The following is a 15,302-nucleotide window of genomic DNA, read 5'->3' as shown; positions in this document are numbered from 1 at the left end:
GCCTCAGAAAATCAAGACGATAGGAGAAAGACCATAATTAGGGCTGGCAGTCTGAACAAGGCCATTGTTTTTAAATGTGCTGTGCTATTGCAGGTATAGGAGGAAAGGTTGCTCATCACTGGGTCTGGACCCTTGCAGACAAGAAGTAAGATGGGAGGATGCGAAAAAGAAACATAAACATGGGGACAAAAAGAAAGGAGCAGACCGATACTTTTCCACAGTGTGTCGTCAGTTGCTCAAGTCGCAGCTCCCTCTCCTGATATTACCCAGAGTTACTGAAAGCGGAGATGGGAGCAACTCTACCCCCTTTCTCCCACTGGAAGATATTGAGGGGGAGAAAAAATTAGAGCTGGGTAAGGGATTTTTAGCTAAAGCGTGAAGAAATGTCACAAGTTGTCATATTTACAAAAGTCGTTGTACAAGAATGATGAATGGAGTGTACTCAACTCGTTGCCACATGTAGTAATCTCCTTCTCCTCCAAATACCTGTCACTCATCTAAGTTAACTTTTGTTGTTTCTAAATTCAGTTTTATCAGCAGTCTGTTATTCATTATACTTCAGATATTGGACAGGTACTATCCTAACCTTTTGCCTAACATTTTGCAATTTATACACCTATCCTGTACAGCTCATCAAGATTTTTGGAGATAGTTGGACGCTGGAGCCATTCAATTCTATTAAAATTGTGCATGAATTAGTGTGGCTTCCCAGAAACAGGATGGAAAGACACCCGCAAATGTTCTCATGCCGGAATTGCATCATCTCACCACCACAACCTTGCCCTGTTTTATGTGACAAGTACTGGATTAAGATCTTTTCTATTGACGTCAATGAAAGCCTTTGCGGGAGATCAAAAATGTGTTTGACCCGCAGCAGTTTCTTAACCAAGCAAGGTGTGATATGTTTCCAAACTAGGGAAAACCGAATGAACTGGTTGTTTTCATTTGGTTCCATTTGTTTTGACTGAATCCGCTGCAGTCTGATAATATTGTCATCGTCTGTCGTATACTGCTTTTTTTTCATCCTCTAGTCTTATCATTTACTATTTACATGCATTTTGTCCTTCAATGTGTTGCCCCAGTTGGGAGAGCTCAGACGTCATCAGTGAATCCCCTTGGTGTGTACGACCCCACCACTGCACTCTGGCTGCAGGGGAAGGGAAAGCAAGACCAGACAGATCACCACGAAGACCCCAATTTGGAGACAGGCCAGGATACAGAGCTTGTGACAGGCCAGACAGAAGAATTCAACAGGAAACTGAGAGAGCAACCAGAAAACACTCAGCTCTGGTTGAAATTCATTAGATACCAGGTAGGAAGACTCACTTTTTGTGGTATGGTGCTGGCGTTCTGATAAGAAGTTCATGATGAACGTGGATAACAGATTTAGATTTTGTCTCGTTTTGATTCATTTAAACCATTCTTCTTCCAACGTGCAACCACATACATCATATATCTTCTTTTATCAGCGTGTATGTTAAGTGAGTTTAAAAGCTATATATGAATACATGTTCCTTGGCAAGTTTCACCTGAACCAGACATCTTTTGGAGCGGTCCAAAAAATGCTTTTTGGTAGGATTCCGGCGTGATGTTTGGGTCTTCTTCACAAAACCTTGACAAAATGCTGATGCAGCAAACTAGTGTTTTCTTACATACATTTGTTTGAAGCCATGACCTGTGTTTGCTGTTGTTTAGAAATGGCTCTTAAAAACAATTTACAGTTTGTAGGCATGTGGTTTTTCCGTTTATAGGCGGAATGCTGTCTTTTTAAATTCCATATATTAAAAAATATATATATTTTCCATGTTTCTGCAATATTCCGACCGTAACCCGTGCCAGAATCCACTCTCGTTCATTTTCCGATCTGAATTTGCAAGGGAGGTGGAAATTTTGATTCGCATCTGTTGATTGGTCAAATGTTTTCCTCCACACCTCCCGAGCTTCTGTAATGATGGATGCCTTTAGCCAAGCTTCACCTGGAAGCTCACCTCGTGGGCCGGCACTGCTCGCTTCGTTTGCCACGGATGCCGAAGCTAGGCTAAAGGCCTCCGCCACCTGAAAGCTCGGCTCACGGCCCGCTGCCGGAGCTCGCTCGTCAGACTCCGCGTCATTCTCGTCCGAAGAACCATCCCCAGCTGCTGGCCTGGAGCTCCGGGGGCCTTTGTTTACGCACTTACATCCCGTGGGTAGGCCTCCCGAGTAGTCAAACTCCAGTGTCATTCTCCCGATGAACCATCCGAATATTCAACATTATTTACAGCCACAGGTTCAAATCTGTATGGAAGTATCCCTCCGTCTGTCCGATCAACCGATTCTGCTATTTCTTCATTAGATGGGGATAAATCCGAGAAATCAGTGGTGGCCGTAATGTAATCGAGCCTTTGGTGCTCACCTTACATGTCACATCCGCCCAAGTAAGTCATGTGACTCGCGAAAATGGCAGCACCCCTGAAAATTCGTAATTGTCGATCGTAATCTTCTCAAAACACTATTAAATGAGTGAGGATTTAACATCACATTGTCAAAATATAGTACATATTACATGACCTATTGGATACATTGTTCATGCGAAGCACTGAAATTCCCATTTAAATGCGCATTGGACTCATTTGAGGACAATACATATTTAAAAAAAAAAGTGTCGGGGAGAGGTTTATCGAAGATTTGACGTGTAGCCGCAACACGCTTCCGTGTACGTTGGAGATGACTCCATGTCAGTTTTTTTTTTTATTTTTTAAATGCATTGTTCTCAAATGAGCCAACTTGGCATTATAAGTACTTCTTGGGAATTTGAGATTGAGAAGAATAATTCCTACCTGAAATGAAGTGATCACTACATAGACGTATGCGTATTTTGGTTGGGCACCATCCATCATGTTTAATTGCTGAAATCCATTGATATTTTCTGGTCTTTTCAGCTGGTATTCTATAGAATGACCTCTTTGAATATCTGTCTTGTCTGTTGTAACAACCAACAGCACAATAAGTCTCGGGCATTGTGAATATTCTGCTCTGGTTCAATGTCCCCCACAATGTCAATGGCAGCTCTTTTTGACTGGCAATATGGTGCCGTGAAAATGGTGACATCACGTGCACGAGCTCTATTATGTTATTAACCATGTTCTCTGATCTGCTCCGAAATTACTGGGCAGCCTATGATCAGGTCACGGACATGAAGCATTAATTCCAAATTTTATCTTGTGTGTTTGCTTTAGGATGAGTTGAGTGCAACTGTATTTGGAGGTGAGGATGCGCAACAGGCTAAAGAGTTATCGGAGCGTCGCAAGTCTTCCTACAAAGCTGTGCTGGAGAAAAAGCTGAGCATTGCAGAGCGCGCCGTGGCCACCAACCCCAGCTGTGTCGCTCTGCAGCGGGAGAGGCTCAGGATCTGCCAAGAGCTTTGGGAACCATCAGCGCTGGCTAAAGAATGGAAGAAACTGGTTGGTTTACTCTCCTTGTGTTCACAATGTTCACTTGAAAGCACTTCATCAATAGGCTAAGCCCCATTTTATTTATTTTATTTTTTTAGGTCTTTCTCCACCCAAATAGTGGCCCTCTTTGGAAGGAGTATCTCCTCTTTACCCAGAGCTACTTTAGCAACTTCAGTGTGTCAAGGGTTAACTCGGCTTATGGGAAATGTCTCAGCATGCTCAGCGCCGTCCGGGATGGCAGCATGGTGTCCCACCCAGCCATGCCAGGGATCGAAGAGGACATGCTAGGTAACGCATCTTATTTTATACATTTTGTAAACATGAGTGTGATCGTGAGTCGATCTATTTCTATTAGAAAGTTTGTCAGTGCATGTTTATCGTTCCATGAGCATCGCACTACTAACTAAGGACCATCAGGTTGAGGATCACATCATCCCTTACTTGAAAAAAATTTTCTTAATGTACTTTATTTCCATCAACTACGGGCAGTACACTGCAGTAATGGTTAGCAGGGGTTCAAATCATAGCTCTTGCCTTTCTCTGTGAATGTGACTGGCTGGCTGTCTCTGTGTCAGTACTGTGATTGGCTAGTGATCAAATCATTTGTGCTCTGTGTTTATAGAAAGTCATTAACGTATAATCCCGTATACTGTTCAGATATCTTCACCCAACAGTGTCATTTCCTCCGTCAGTCCGGTCACTCCGAGAAGGCTTTCTCTCTATTTCAAGCCATGATCGACTTTACGTTCTTCAAGCCTGACAGTGTACGGCAACTATCCACCAAACAACAGGTAAACGCACAAATAACACATATACCTGAACGCGTACCGATCTGAATTTTAGAAGTTCCATAAAGTACGCGGATTATAGGACCAGTCAAAATAAATCCTCATGAAAATGCTCTGACCTCTTTACAACCAGACTCAGCCTGTAAAATGTTAGATTATGGTTTGGCAATAATATATGCTGCCTTAAAGTTCAAGTGTCATGAAATGGATGATTTTTAGTATGTTATTAATGAAAAAATGGCAGCTGGTATGGAGTCATCCGTTTTTTCACCACAAAACACGATTTTGACATTTGACTTTTTATAACTCCCTCCATGAAAATCCTCTCTTGGGATTTGTTTTCGACAAGAAGCAGGAAGTGACGTTGGAGGCAGTAGCACACTCAAGTGGACTAATTTCTTTCTATTAATTTTATCTGCGGGAAGATAGCTCATTGTTCCTTTGTGTTAGCCAAAATGCCGGCTCGTTGCATTGCTGGATATTGCTTGAACACTCGGGAGGATGGATTCGGTCTTCATACTTTTCCAAAAGATCTGGTTTGTCGTGAAAAATGTATTGCACAGGTGCAAAGGACGAGAGCTTTGTGGGTCCCAAATGACAGGTAGGTGTGTATACAGCTACTAAAAAAACAATAGTTGGGCAGGGTGGGGTGATAATCCGTCAATCTCGGGTGCTAAATGTGTCTGTGCGCATCAGAAGTCTTCCGTGCAGCAGCCGCTGAATGACTGCCTCCGCAGGCCGTGTGAATCACGACTGGCCTTGTCGACTCGTCGCGGCGCCGGGCGGCAATGGCTCAACTCCTCTGCGGAAGTGGATCAGACGGGGAGGCAGTTTGACCGCGGCATCGTCGTTGTTTTTATCACTGCCGCACGGAGGTGGATCCGGCAGGGAGGTGGTTTTGCTGTGATCTGTGTATCATCTAAATTTGGCTAAAAAAAATAGGGTAGTATTGCGCCAGACACTTCACTCGATTATGAGATGTTCTCTAATTGGAAAAGAGCTTCTGTGTCTGAAGGGGCGTGTACCAAAGTAGGGGCCACCGTGTGTTTTCAATGGCAAATGTCCTGGGTGATGTCACGGACAATAGATGCAGCCAATAAGGCGACCACTTGGATGTCTGCAACGTTGCGCATGAATGACGCACTCTCCGCTCATATTTATTTTTTTGTGTAGACATTGAAGTGAATAATGTTATATGTGTTTTTCATTTCAATATCTATTTTAGAATGTTTATAGGGATGACACTTGACCTTTAAAGATTTTATTCTAAACCAACTTTGATAAATGCGTATTCTTGGTCACAGGGTGGAGTGCTACTTTTAGGTGTCATTTACTTTGAAGTCAGTGCAGTAAATACAAATTGGAAACATTATACATATGTTTGAGGACAAGGTGATCAAGGTAACTTTGGTACTTGACATGTAATAATTAATGCTAATAACAATAATATTAAAGGCTGAACGGTGGAGTGACTGGTCAGAGACTGAGCCTCACAGATCTGAGGACAGAGGTCCAAATCCCGGCCCTGCCTGTGTGGAGTTTGCGTGTTCTCCCGTGCCTGCATGGATTTTCTCTGGCCACTGCGGTTTCCTCCCACATCCCAAAAACATGCATTCATTGGAGACTAAATTGCCAGTAGGTGTGGTTGTGAGTGTGACTCTTGTTGTATGTTTCTATATATATGGGAGTAGCAATACATTGCAGAATGTGCAGATTGAGCACTAAAAAAAGGTAGACAAAATTAATATCTCCGAGAACATTGTTTGGTACTTGTCTGAAGAGTGGAAATGAAACAAAAATATTATTTCGAACAATTATTCAGGTGTTACCATCCATCCATTATCTGAAATTCTTATCCTCATAAGGGTTGCAGGACTGCTGGAGCCTATTCCAGCTATCTTTGGGCAGGAGGTGGCGTACACCCTGAATTGGTTGCAGATGTTACCAACAAAAGGGAAAAAAATGATGTGGGAAAGTTTAAAAGCTGCTGTAAATTGTGTCGATTAGAGAAAGAGTCGTCTCGGAAATGGTAAATGCAAGCATAATTGCATTGCCACTACTGTGTACATGTTTTAAAATCATGGATGCAGGGATTTTTCTGCCTGGGTGCAAATTCCAAAACCTCAACTGCCTTCAAGTGTTTGGTCTTATATGTGCAGGCTGACTTCTTTGAGCCATTCTGGGATAGCGGGGAGGCAAGAGTTGGGGAGTTGAATGCCAGAGGTTGGAAGGCTTGGATGGTCCAACAGGAGCGAGGAGGGTGGGTGCAGCCCTCTGCAGGTAAATCCAACACATTCAGAGAAGGAAAAAACTCCATGCAAGGTAGTTGTGATTTGTATGCCGGTTGCATGAGACTTCTGAATCTGTGTTTATCCACAGAAGAAGAAGAAGAGCAGGAGGAGGAAGAGGAAGAGATTAAGGACCGCATTCAGCCTAGATGGAAAGTGTGGCTAAATGTGGAGTCATCTCGTGAAGCTGCACATTGGTTGCCATGGAGACCTGAAAAAGCCAAGAGCCAATCAGAGGAGGACTGTGAGGACCCAGAGAGACAAGTAAATTGTATTCATGCTATTGCTAATTTCTTACAGTGGACCCCTCAGACTCACGATTCGGAATCAGCTAATTCACTTAGTTGCAGAGTTTTTCCCCCCTAATTTATTTTCAGTTTTATATATATATATATATATATATATATATTTTTTTTTTGTTTGTTTTTTTTGGGGGGTGGGGGCAGAAAACAGTTTTTGGAAGTCAATCTCTGCGTTTTTGCAAAAGAAAAAAAAAATAATTTCAATATAGTTAGAATAGTCGTCAATTGTCCATGGATTTTTTTTCTGTTAAGGGTCTGGCCCAGTTCCTATGCCCCCAAATAGTAGCTGGGGTCCACTGAATTGCAACATTTCAATTACAAGTGTGAGAACTCTGAACTCCTTGTGTCTGCATCTCCATTCAAGGTGCTGTTCGACGATATTGGTTCTTCTCTGATTTGTCTGTCCTCGTCAGAGCTCCAGCTCCGCTTCCTTCTCAATTTCTTGTTATTTTTGGGGCTTCCAGTGGACACTGTGCTGCTGTCTGGTGGCCATCCTGGCCTGCTGCTGGAGGACCTTTCTCTGCTCACTCAGGGTGAATATGCACTTAGGTCCAGTCGTAACATTACTCAGTGGCCTGCGGCACATTTCTGGCGTGGGCCTTCAGCTGAGACTTATAAAGTGACTTAATGCACATTTAATACCACCCTTATCCTGTTGCTTTTTTACAAAATGATATATAATATACTACACGGCACAGTGGGAACTAGTGAGCACATCTCCTTCACATTTCTGAGGACTGGGATTCAAATCCTGGCCCCGCCTATGTGGCCTACGTGGGTTTTCTTCAGCCACTTCCACATCCCAAAAACCATGGGTAATCTTTGTTTGTGTGTCTATATATGCCTTGGAATTGGTTGGGGACCAGTTCAGGGTGTACCCCCCCCTCCCCCCATCTCCCTTGAAGATAGCTGGGATAGGCTCCAGCATGTCTGCGACGCTAGTGAGAATGAGTGGTACAGAAAATGGATGAATGCAAAAATTTCAAGAATTCCATTTTTTTTCCTGGTCAATATGGGGTGCTGTGTGTACATTAAATAAGGAAAACAAACAATTTGAGCAAATTTTATGAATTTAAGAAAAGCTGAAAAATGAAGGCTGTCTGAATACCTTTTGTACCCACTGTACATTTAAATATTTCATACTTGCACTCCAATTTTAATTCATAAAGCTGCACTTGACAGAGGAGTGCAGGTCAACAATTTCCTTGGATGAACCATTTGCATTACTTCTCAGTCTCAGTCCTTTTAATGCTGTCTGCAAAAAGCTCAGTACTCACTAAAATTTCTGTATCTGCTAAAAACATTAGCCCAATTGACCTTTCATCGTTGTCGCATTTCAATAAAGAAAATCTGACTATCAGAGATGTTCAGGGAAGTAGTTGCACTACATTGATCTTTAAAGCAAAAAATCCATGACAGATTGAATGTGCAATAAATGAACCACGATGTTGCAAGTGATTATATCACAAAGGAGGTTTAACTAAATAGTTTTTCATGTGGATTGCTCCATAAAGTGTCTCAAAAGTCTCCACAACTGATTTTAGGGAGTGAGTCACGACGTCCTCTGACTTCCTCCTACCTACCAAGCCTTGGGCTGAACTCTGTGGGTCACATGACCACACTCCAGGGAGCGAGGAAATGGGCTGGGCTCGGAAAGCAGGGCGAGAAGTTTGTCAACGCAATGTTGGGTATGCTTCAACCTGTCATTCCATCTCAACACCGAACTGTCCTGTCACTGAGTCGAATGCAGTATGAGAAACTGAAGGTAAGGACTTATTTTGGAGTCCTATTGAAATTTCAGTTCAAAATAGTTGTCAGAGGTTGATATTTGTTTCAGGTGTTTCGTTGCATGCACAGCAACAAAAAACGGCTCCGCTCTCAGAGCAAAATCAGCAAGCGGATTGCCAAATCACTGCTCAAAGAACCTGACAATCGCTCATCTTTGGCAATGTGGCGGGAGTTCGCCCACTTGGAGTGGATGCTGGGTAACCTCGAAGAGGCCCGGAAAGTGTTTTCCACAGCCAGGGCGCTGGGGGCGGCCAAAGGGCTGAGTGACCCCACTCTCTGCGAGTTGTGTCTGCTTTGGGCTCAACTCGAGGTGGAGGATGGAGCAAGTGGACCGGGAGGGCTAGATGGCAATGGAGCTGCATCTATGGCTGTGTGCGTGCTCACCAGACTTGCAGAAGGGAGCGCCATATCACCTTCTTCGGCATCACAGCCCGTCTTGCCGGTTGCCATCCTGAAGGCCAGGAGGTCTTATGAACAAGCTCTGACTGCCGCTTTATGTGCATTCGATAAAGATCTCTTCAATCCTCAGGACAACAAAAAAGGTTTGCAGCCTCTGAAAATAATAATCATCAAAAATCTATATATCCATCCATCCATCCATTTTCTTTGCATTTTTCAGCTGAACCATATTGATAGTGCATATTGATGTCAATTTACTCTACTTTTATATTAATTGTAAAATGTAATCCAACTGCAACACTGTCATTTATGAAATTTTCCAATGTCATACAATGTTATAGACTGTTTTTAAACACTTTTTAATGAACTCGTGTGAATGTATTAAATAAGAACAGGAAAAACTATATCCTGCTTGCCAATTAGGGAACATATGTTTAACTTTTTATTAGTCTTCAACGCAAGGAATCGTAGCCACCTATTTTCTGTCGAACCTGTTGCTGAGTTGCTGGGAGAGATGCAGGGTATCCCCTGGACTGTTACATGTTTAAAAAACCCACAGTCTTCATGTCTTCCCTCACAACATCCATCAACCTTATCTTTAGTCTTCCTCTGGCTCTTTTGCCTGGCAGCTCCATCCTCAGCATCCTTCTACCAATATACTCACTCTCTCGCCTCTGAACATGTCCAAACCATCGAAGTCTGCTCTCTCGAATCTTGTCTCCAAAACATCCAACTTTGGCTGTCCCTCTAATGAGCTCATTTCTAATCCTATCCAACCTGCTCACTCCGAGCGAGAACCTCAACATCTTCATTTCTGCCACCTCCAGTTCTGCTTCCTGTTGTTTCTTTAGTGCCACCGTCTCTAATCCGTACATCATGGCCGGTCTCACCACTGTTTTATAAACTTTGCCCTTCATCCTAGCAGAGACTCTTCTGTCACATAGAACACCAGACACATTCCACCAACTGTTCCACCCCGCTTGAACCCGTTTCTGCATTTCCTTACCACACACTACATTGCTCTTTATTGTTGACCAAGTATTTGAAGTCATACACCCTTGCTATCCCTTCTCCCTAGAGCTTCACTCCTCCTCCTCCGCCCCTCACATTCTGCACATATATTCTGTTTTACTTCGGCTAATCTTCATTCCTCTCCTTTCCAGTGCGTGCCTCCAGCTTTCTAATTGTTCCTCCACTTGCTCCCTGCTTTCACTGCAGATCACAATATCATCTGCGAACATCATGGTCCAAGGGGACTCCAGTCTAACCTTGTCTGTCAGCCTATCCATTACTACCGCGAACAGGAAGGGGCTCAGAGCGGATACCTGATGCAGTTCCGCCTCCACCTTAAATTCTTCTGACACACCTACGGCACATCTCACTGCTGTTCTGCTGTCCTCATACATGCCCAGTACTATTTTAACATATTTTTCTGCCACACCGGACTCACGCATGCAGTACCACAGTTCCTCTCTTGGTACTCTGTCATAGGCTTGTCTACAAAGACACAATGTAGCTCCTTCTGACCTTCTCTGTACTTTTCCACTAGCATCCTCAAGGCAAATAATGCATCTGTGGTACTCTTTCTTGGGATGAAACCATGCTGTTGCTCGCAGATATTTACTTCTGTCCTGAGTCTAGCCTCCACTACTCTGTCCCATAACTTCATTTTGTGACTCATCATCTTTATTCCTCTGTAGTTTCCACAGTTCTGAACCTTGCTTTTGTTCTTAAAATGGGAACTAGTACACTTTTCCTCCATTCTTCTGGCATCTTCTCTCCCGGTAGAATTCTATTGAATAAGTTGGTCAAAAACTCCACAGCTACGTACCAGGGTGAGAAGTTTGTCAACGCAATGCTTCCATACCTCCACAGGTATGTCATCAGGACCAACTGCCTTTCCATTTTTCATCCTTTGTAGTGCCTATCTAACTTCCCCCTTACTAATCATTGCCACATCCTGGTCCTTCACACTTGCCTCTTCTACTTTTCCTTCTGTCTATTTTATTCATTCAACTTTTCAAAGTATTCTCTCCATCTATTTAGCACAATACTGGCACCAGTCAACACATTTCCATCTCTATCCTTAATCACCCTTACCTGCTGCACATCCTTCCCATCTCTATCCCTCTGGCTGGCCAACCTGTAGAGATCCTTTTCTCCTTCTTTTGTATCCTACCTGGTGTACATGTCGTCATATGCCTCTTGTTTAGCCTTCACCACCTCTACCTTTGCCCTACGTCACATCTCAAAGTATTCCTTCCGCCACTCCTCACTCCTCTCCATGTCCCACTTATTCTTCGCTAATCTCTTTCCTTGGATGATTTCCTGTATTTTGGGGTTCCACCACCAAGTCTCCTTCTCCCCTTTCCTACCAGAAGGCACCCCAAGTAATCTCCTTCCAGCCTCTCTGAGTACCTTGGCAGTAGTATTCCAGTCTTCTGGGAGCTCTTCCCGTCTGTCTAGAGTCTGTCTCACCTCTTTCCGAAAGGCCACACAACATTCTCAACTCCTACCACCCGATTCTCTGCTGTACCTTTGCCTTCTTAATCTTCCTACCCGCTACCAGAGTTGTGGGTGGGATTATTGATGAATTGGATAAAAGTTAGATACAGTATAATACAGTTTTTTCTTCAAAAACAGATTATTGCAAGTTAACAGTACAGAAAATGCACAAAAGTGAACTGATTTTGATTCAGTGACTGGTTTGGTCTGTAACTTGTCACAAAAAAGGCAAGCATTTTGATTGTTTTCAAAGGTTAAATAAGATATTTGCCATTGTCTTATTTTGTCACAATATCAAGTCTGCTTTATTATTGTAATACAACAATTAAAATGTAATTCATTAGACTGGTGAGGGGCTTGAAGTCTTTTAATGATTAATCAACTATCAAAAACGATTGATTAATTTGATCAACGATTAGTTGTTGATTAATCGTTTCACCTGTAATACACAGCGACAGATAATGTAATTTTCATCTCTCATAACGTGCGTGTTTTTTTGAATTTGTGGAGGATGGTGAGAACATGCAAACAACAACAGTGTTGATTTATTTAATCTTTTAACATAGTATGTAGGAGTAATATGGAATACCTGTCAACCACATATTGATGAGAACAACTTTGTAATCTTTTGACTGTGTAATTGATGTCTTTGTTTCACGATTAGGTGAAGTGGCTGTCCGAGAAGACAAGTTGCGGTTGAGAGGCCTGGTGGGCTGCTATGGTCTTTTCCAATACCTCACAATGGGCCTCAAGGCAGCAAGTGCAGTCTACAGCCAGGCCAGAGAGCGGATGGACGACTTGCACCGCACAATCAAGTCTGACTCTGGCACGGATGCTTTCCGCTCTGGCAGCAGCTTGTTGGTTAGAAGGTTAGCTTCAGAGTGTGAGATGTTGGCGGTGCAGCAGGCGTCGTTACTCAAGTACCACACGAGCGTTGGTGTGATCCCTCTAGCGACACTCAGAGACACGCTCACCTTGGCCCTTACAAGCTGGCCTAGTAGTGCCCCACTCTGGAGCATTTATGTGCAGGTAAAACAATCCTAATGTCCTGTATTTAATTCCAAGCTTAATTACGCCGCATGTACACCACTGTTTCAGGTGGAGAACCGTTACCATAGTGCTGGCCGGGCACGTCGCTTTTTTCACACTTTAACAAGAGACAACAGCAGTGTTGTGCCACGGCTCTTTACTATTCTTGCTGAACAACAAAGAAAACAATTGGTGGATGCAGCACAGAGGTAAGAGGAGAGTATTGTTGCCCTTTCAGTTTCACCAAATACATATTCTTGGAAATGGCCAATTTTCCAAAATGTTGATGAAAAATGTTTATTCCATATCTGTTACCTTATCAAATATTTATTGCAACCATAGGTCTTGCGACAGAAGCGGCCCCTTGAGTGTCCTGCCGGAGAATGGTCTGAGCAATCGTATCCTTGGACTATATGAAAGCGCCATTGGAACAGAGACGGGAGCTCACTGTCCTTTACTTTGGAGGATGTACATTCACTGCCTGGTGAGAGGGCAAATCATTCGGAAGGCCCCCTACATTAACTGGCCTAATATGCAGGACCTAGTGGTTAGCCTGTCTGCCTTCACAGTTTGAGGTTTGGGGATGGCATCTCACATCCAGCCTTCCTTTCCGGACTTTTCATATTTTTAGGCTAACTGAAGACACTAAATTCTCCATGAGTGTTATGTGAGTTTAAATGGTTCTGTATCTATATTTGGCTCGCAATTATTTGTGTGTGTGTGTGTGTGTGTGTGTGTGTGTGTGCGTGCGTGTGTGTGTGCGTGGGTGCGTGTGTGTGTGTGGGGGGGGTTGTTAAAGTTATAGACAACGGAAGGATGGAGGAGCCCTTGTTTTAATTTAAAATTCTAGTGATTGTGGTTTTATGGAGGTTAAAAAGAATGAATATATAGATTATTAAGATGAGCAAAGCAAATTATGTGTGTGTCATACACAAGGTAACTCAATGTGCTTTACATGTTTTAAAACAAAAACGTACATAAAAAAATGGTAAAAGTACAATTAAAACAGCTTTTGGTGCAAGAAACATCACTCAAAAGTGGAGGTACTCAAAAACGCATGATAAAAAGAAGGAATTTTAATCTGGATTTGAAAACATTCACACGAGGAGTTGAAGTCACCTCTGTTGGCAACCTATTCCATTTTTTTGCAACATAATCACTAAATGCTGCCTCACCATGTTTGCTTTGGACTCTGTAATCCATTATTAGACCTGAGTCAGTTGATTTCAGAGCCCTACTGGATTTGTATTCTATTAGCATTTCTTTCATGTATTCAGGACCTAAACCATTTAGTGATTTATAGACCAGTACGAGGACTGTGAAATCTAATTCTAAAGCTGACTGGAAGCCAGTACAAAGACTATAGAGTTGGAGTTATATGCTCTGACTTCTTCATTCTGGCCAAAATCCGAGCTGCAGCATTCTGAATGAGCTTCAGCTGTTTAATGCTCTTTTTGGGGAGCTCAGTCAGAAGACCTTGACAATAGTCAAGTTTACTTGAGATAAAAGCATGAATGAGCTTCTCCTGGTCTGCTTGACATATGCAGGCCTTTACTCTAGTTTTATTCTTCAGATGGCTAAATTATTGACTCAGTGTTTTCTTTTTTTTAAAGAAAAAAATCATTAATCCTCACTATACTGTATACATCAGGGGTAATAAAAATGAACAAATATTACAGTTAGACTAAAACATGTACGGTATGTATAATTAATTGTTTGTATTCTTAGGTATCTGAGGGTAAAATAGATCAAGCCAAGGGGCTCTTCTACAAAGCTTTACAGAATATTCCCTGGGTAAAGGTATGTCACAAGTTTAACAGTAATATGTCTTCTTCCTGTCCAAGTGTGCATTATTACATTGATCGCTTGGGATTTGCAATAACGACAAATGTTCGATCAGGGTCTGTACATGGATGCAGTGCAGCTGTTTCCTGAGTGTCTCCAAGAGTTTGCAGATCTGATGACAGAGAAAGAGCTGCGAGTCCGGTTGCCATTAGAAGAGCTCGACATACTGCTGGAAGACTGAAACAAGCTTCCGAGTAAAACTAAATGCGGAGCTCAGCACCAGAAGGACATTTCAGTGATTACTCAAGATGCATGAGAATGCTTGTCTTATCCTGGACTTGAGAGAAGTCAAATAAAGAAGATAAATTGCATTTTCACCCCCATAAAACATTTTCTTTTGGTATGTTAGTTATTTTAGATACATTCAATAAAATACTTTTGTTTGTCATTTGTATATAATTTTTTTGCAAGTTTTAATTTATTAAATAAAGAATAATGTTTCTGAAAGTTCTTTGAGAATATTGTATGTTGTTTTCTTTTGTTTGTCTGGACTAGCTGCAATGGTCACCTAGTGTCACTATCCCGGCTGACAAGTTTCTGAGTTATTCAAACTTGAGGTACTTTTGTTAATTAATACATAGTACTGTCATGTTGCATTATGGGCTGTGCATACAAACTAGAAACAAATGATTCAAAGAGCTTTTATGACATCCCAAAGAAACCTGAAGCTCATGTGCAACCATTATGTGACATGTGGTACTCCTGCTGAATGACCATTTTGCTCTAAGGTTTTTATGTAATAGTAAGACTATATGAACTTGATTTACTGTATAATATTGTGACATTAGATATCGTTGATTTTTGGCACAAAGACGGTGACAAAACTTCTCTTGCTCGAGGTCAGCTAGGATGGGATCTAGCAGCTAATTGCTGTTCTGGGGATAGGATAGTTTGCTTATTTATAGAAAGGGCAGTCTTTTTCATTTT

The 15,302-nt window shown here is 42.3% G+C and overlaps 1 protein-coding gene across 3 annotated transcripts in view; it reads left to right on the top strand.

Annotated features, from left to right (window-relative positions):
• The window catches only part of nrde2 (NRDE-2, necessary for RNA interference, domain containing), a 35,111-nt gene extending 20,289 nt beyond the window's left edge, over positions 1-14,822 (top strand). For all 3 annotated transcript variants that reach the window (XM_061843889.1, XM_061843890.1, XM_061843891.1), the window contains 15 exons: positions 94-353; positions 1,083-1,312; positions 3,216-3,440; positions 3,530-3,719; positions 4,089-4,222; positions 6,379-6,499; positions 6,599-6,771; positions 7,174-7,342; positions 8,354-8,574; positions 8,647-9,139; positions 12,166-12,530; positions 12,600-12,739; positions 12,873-13,014; positions 14,259-14,330; positions 14,431-14,822. In XM_061843889.1, the coding sequence (XP_061699873.1) occupies positions 94-353; positions 1,083-1,312; positions 3,216-3,440; positions 3,530-3,719; positions 4,089-4,222; positions 6,379-6,499; positions 6,599-6,771; positions 7,174-7,342; positions 8,354-8,574; positions 8,647-9,139; positions 12,166-12,530; positions 12,600-12,739; positions 12,873-13,014; positions 14,259-14,330; positions 14,431-14,556 (3,061 nt within the window). In that variant the 3' untranslated portion in view covers positions 14,557-14,822. The remainder of the gene's footprint in view (positions 1-93; positions 354-1,082; positions 1,313-3,215; positions 3,441-3,529; positions 3,720-4,088; positions 4,223-6,378; positions 6,500-6,598; positions 6,772-7,173; positions 7,343-8,353; positions 8,575-8,646; positions 9,140-12,165; positions 12,531-12,599; positions 12,740-12,872; positions 13,015-14,258; positions 14,331-14,430) is intronic.
• The last annotated feature ends 480 nt before the right edge of the window (positions 14,823-15,302 follow it).

This window comes from Syngnathoides biaculeatus, chromosome 15, assembly GCF_019802595.1.
Source record: "Syngnathoides biaculeatus isolate LvHL_M chromosome 15, ASM1980259v1, whole genome shotgun sequence".
NCBI classification, from domain to species: Eukaryota; Metazoa; Chordata; class Actinopteri; order Syngnathiformes; family Syngnathidae; genus Syngnathoides; species Syngnathoides biaculeatus.
Note: the sequence above shows the minus strand (reverse complement) of the source record. Positions and strands in the feature narration are given on the sequence as shown.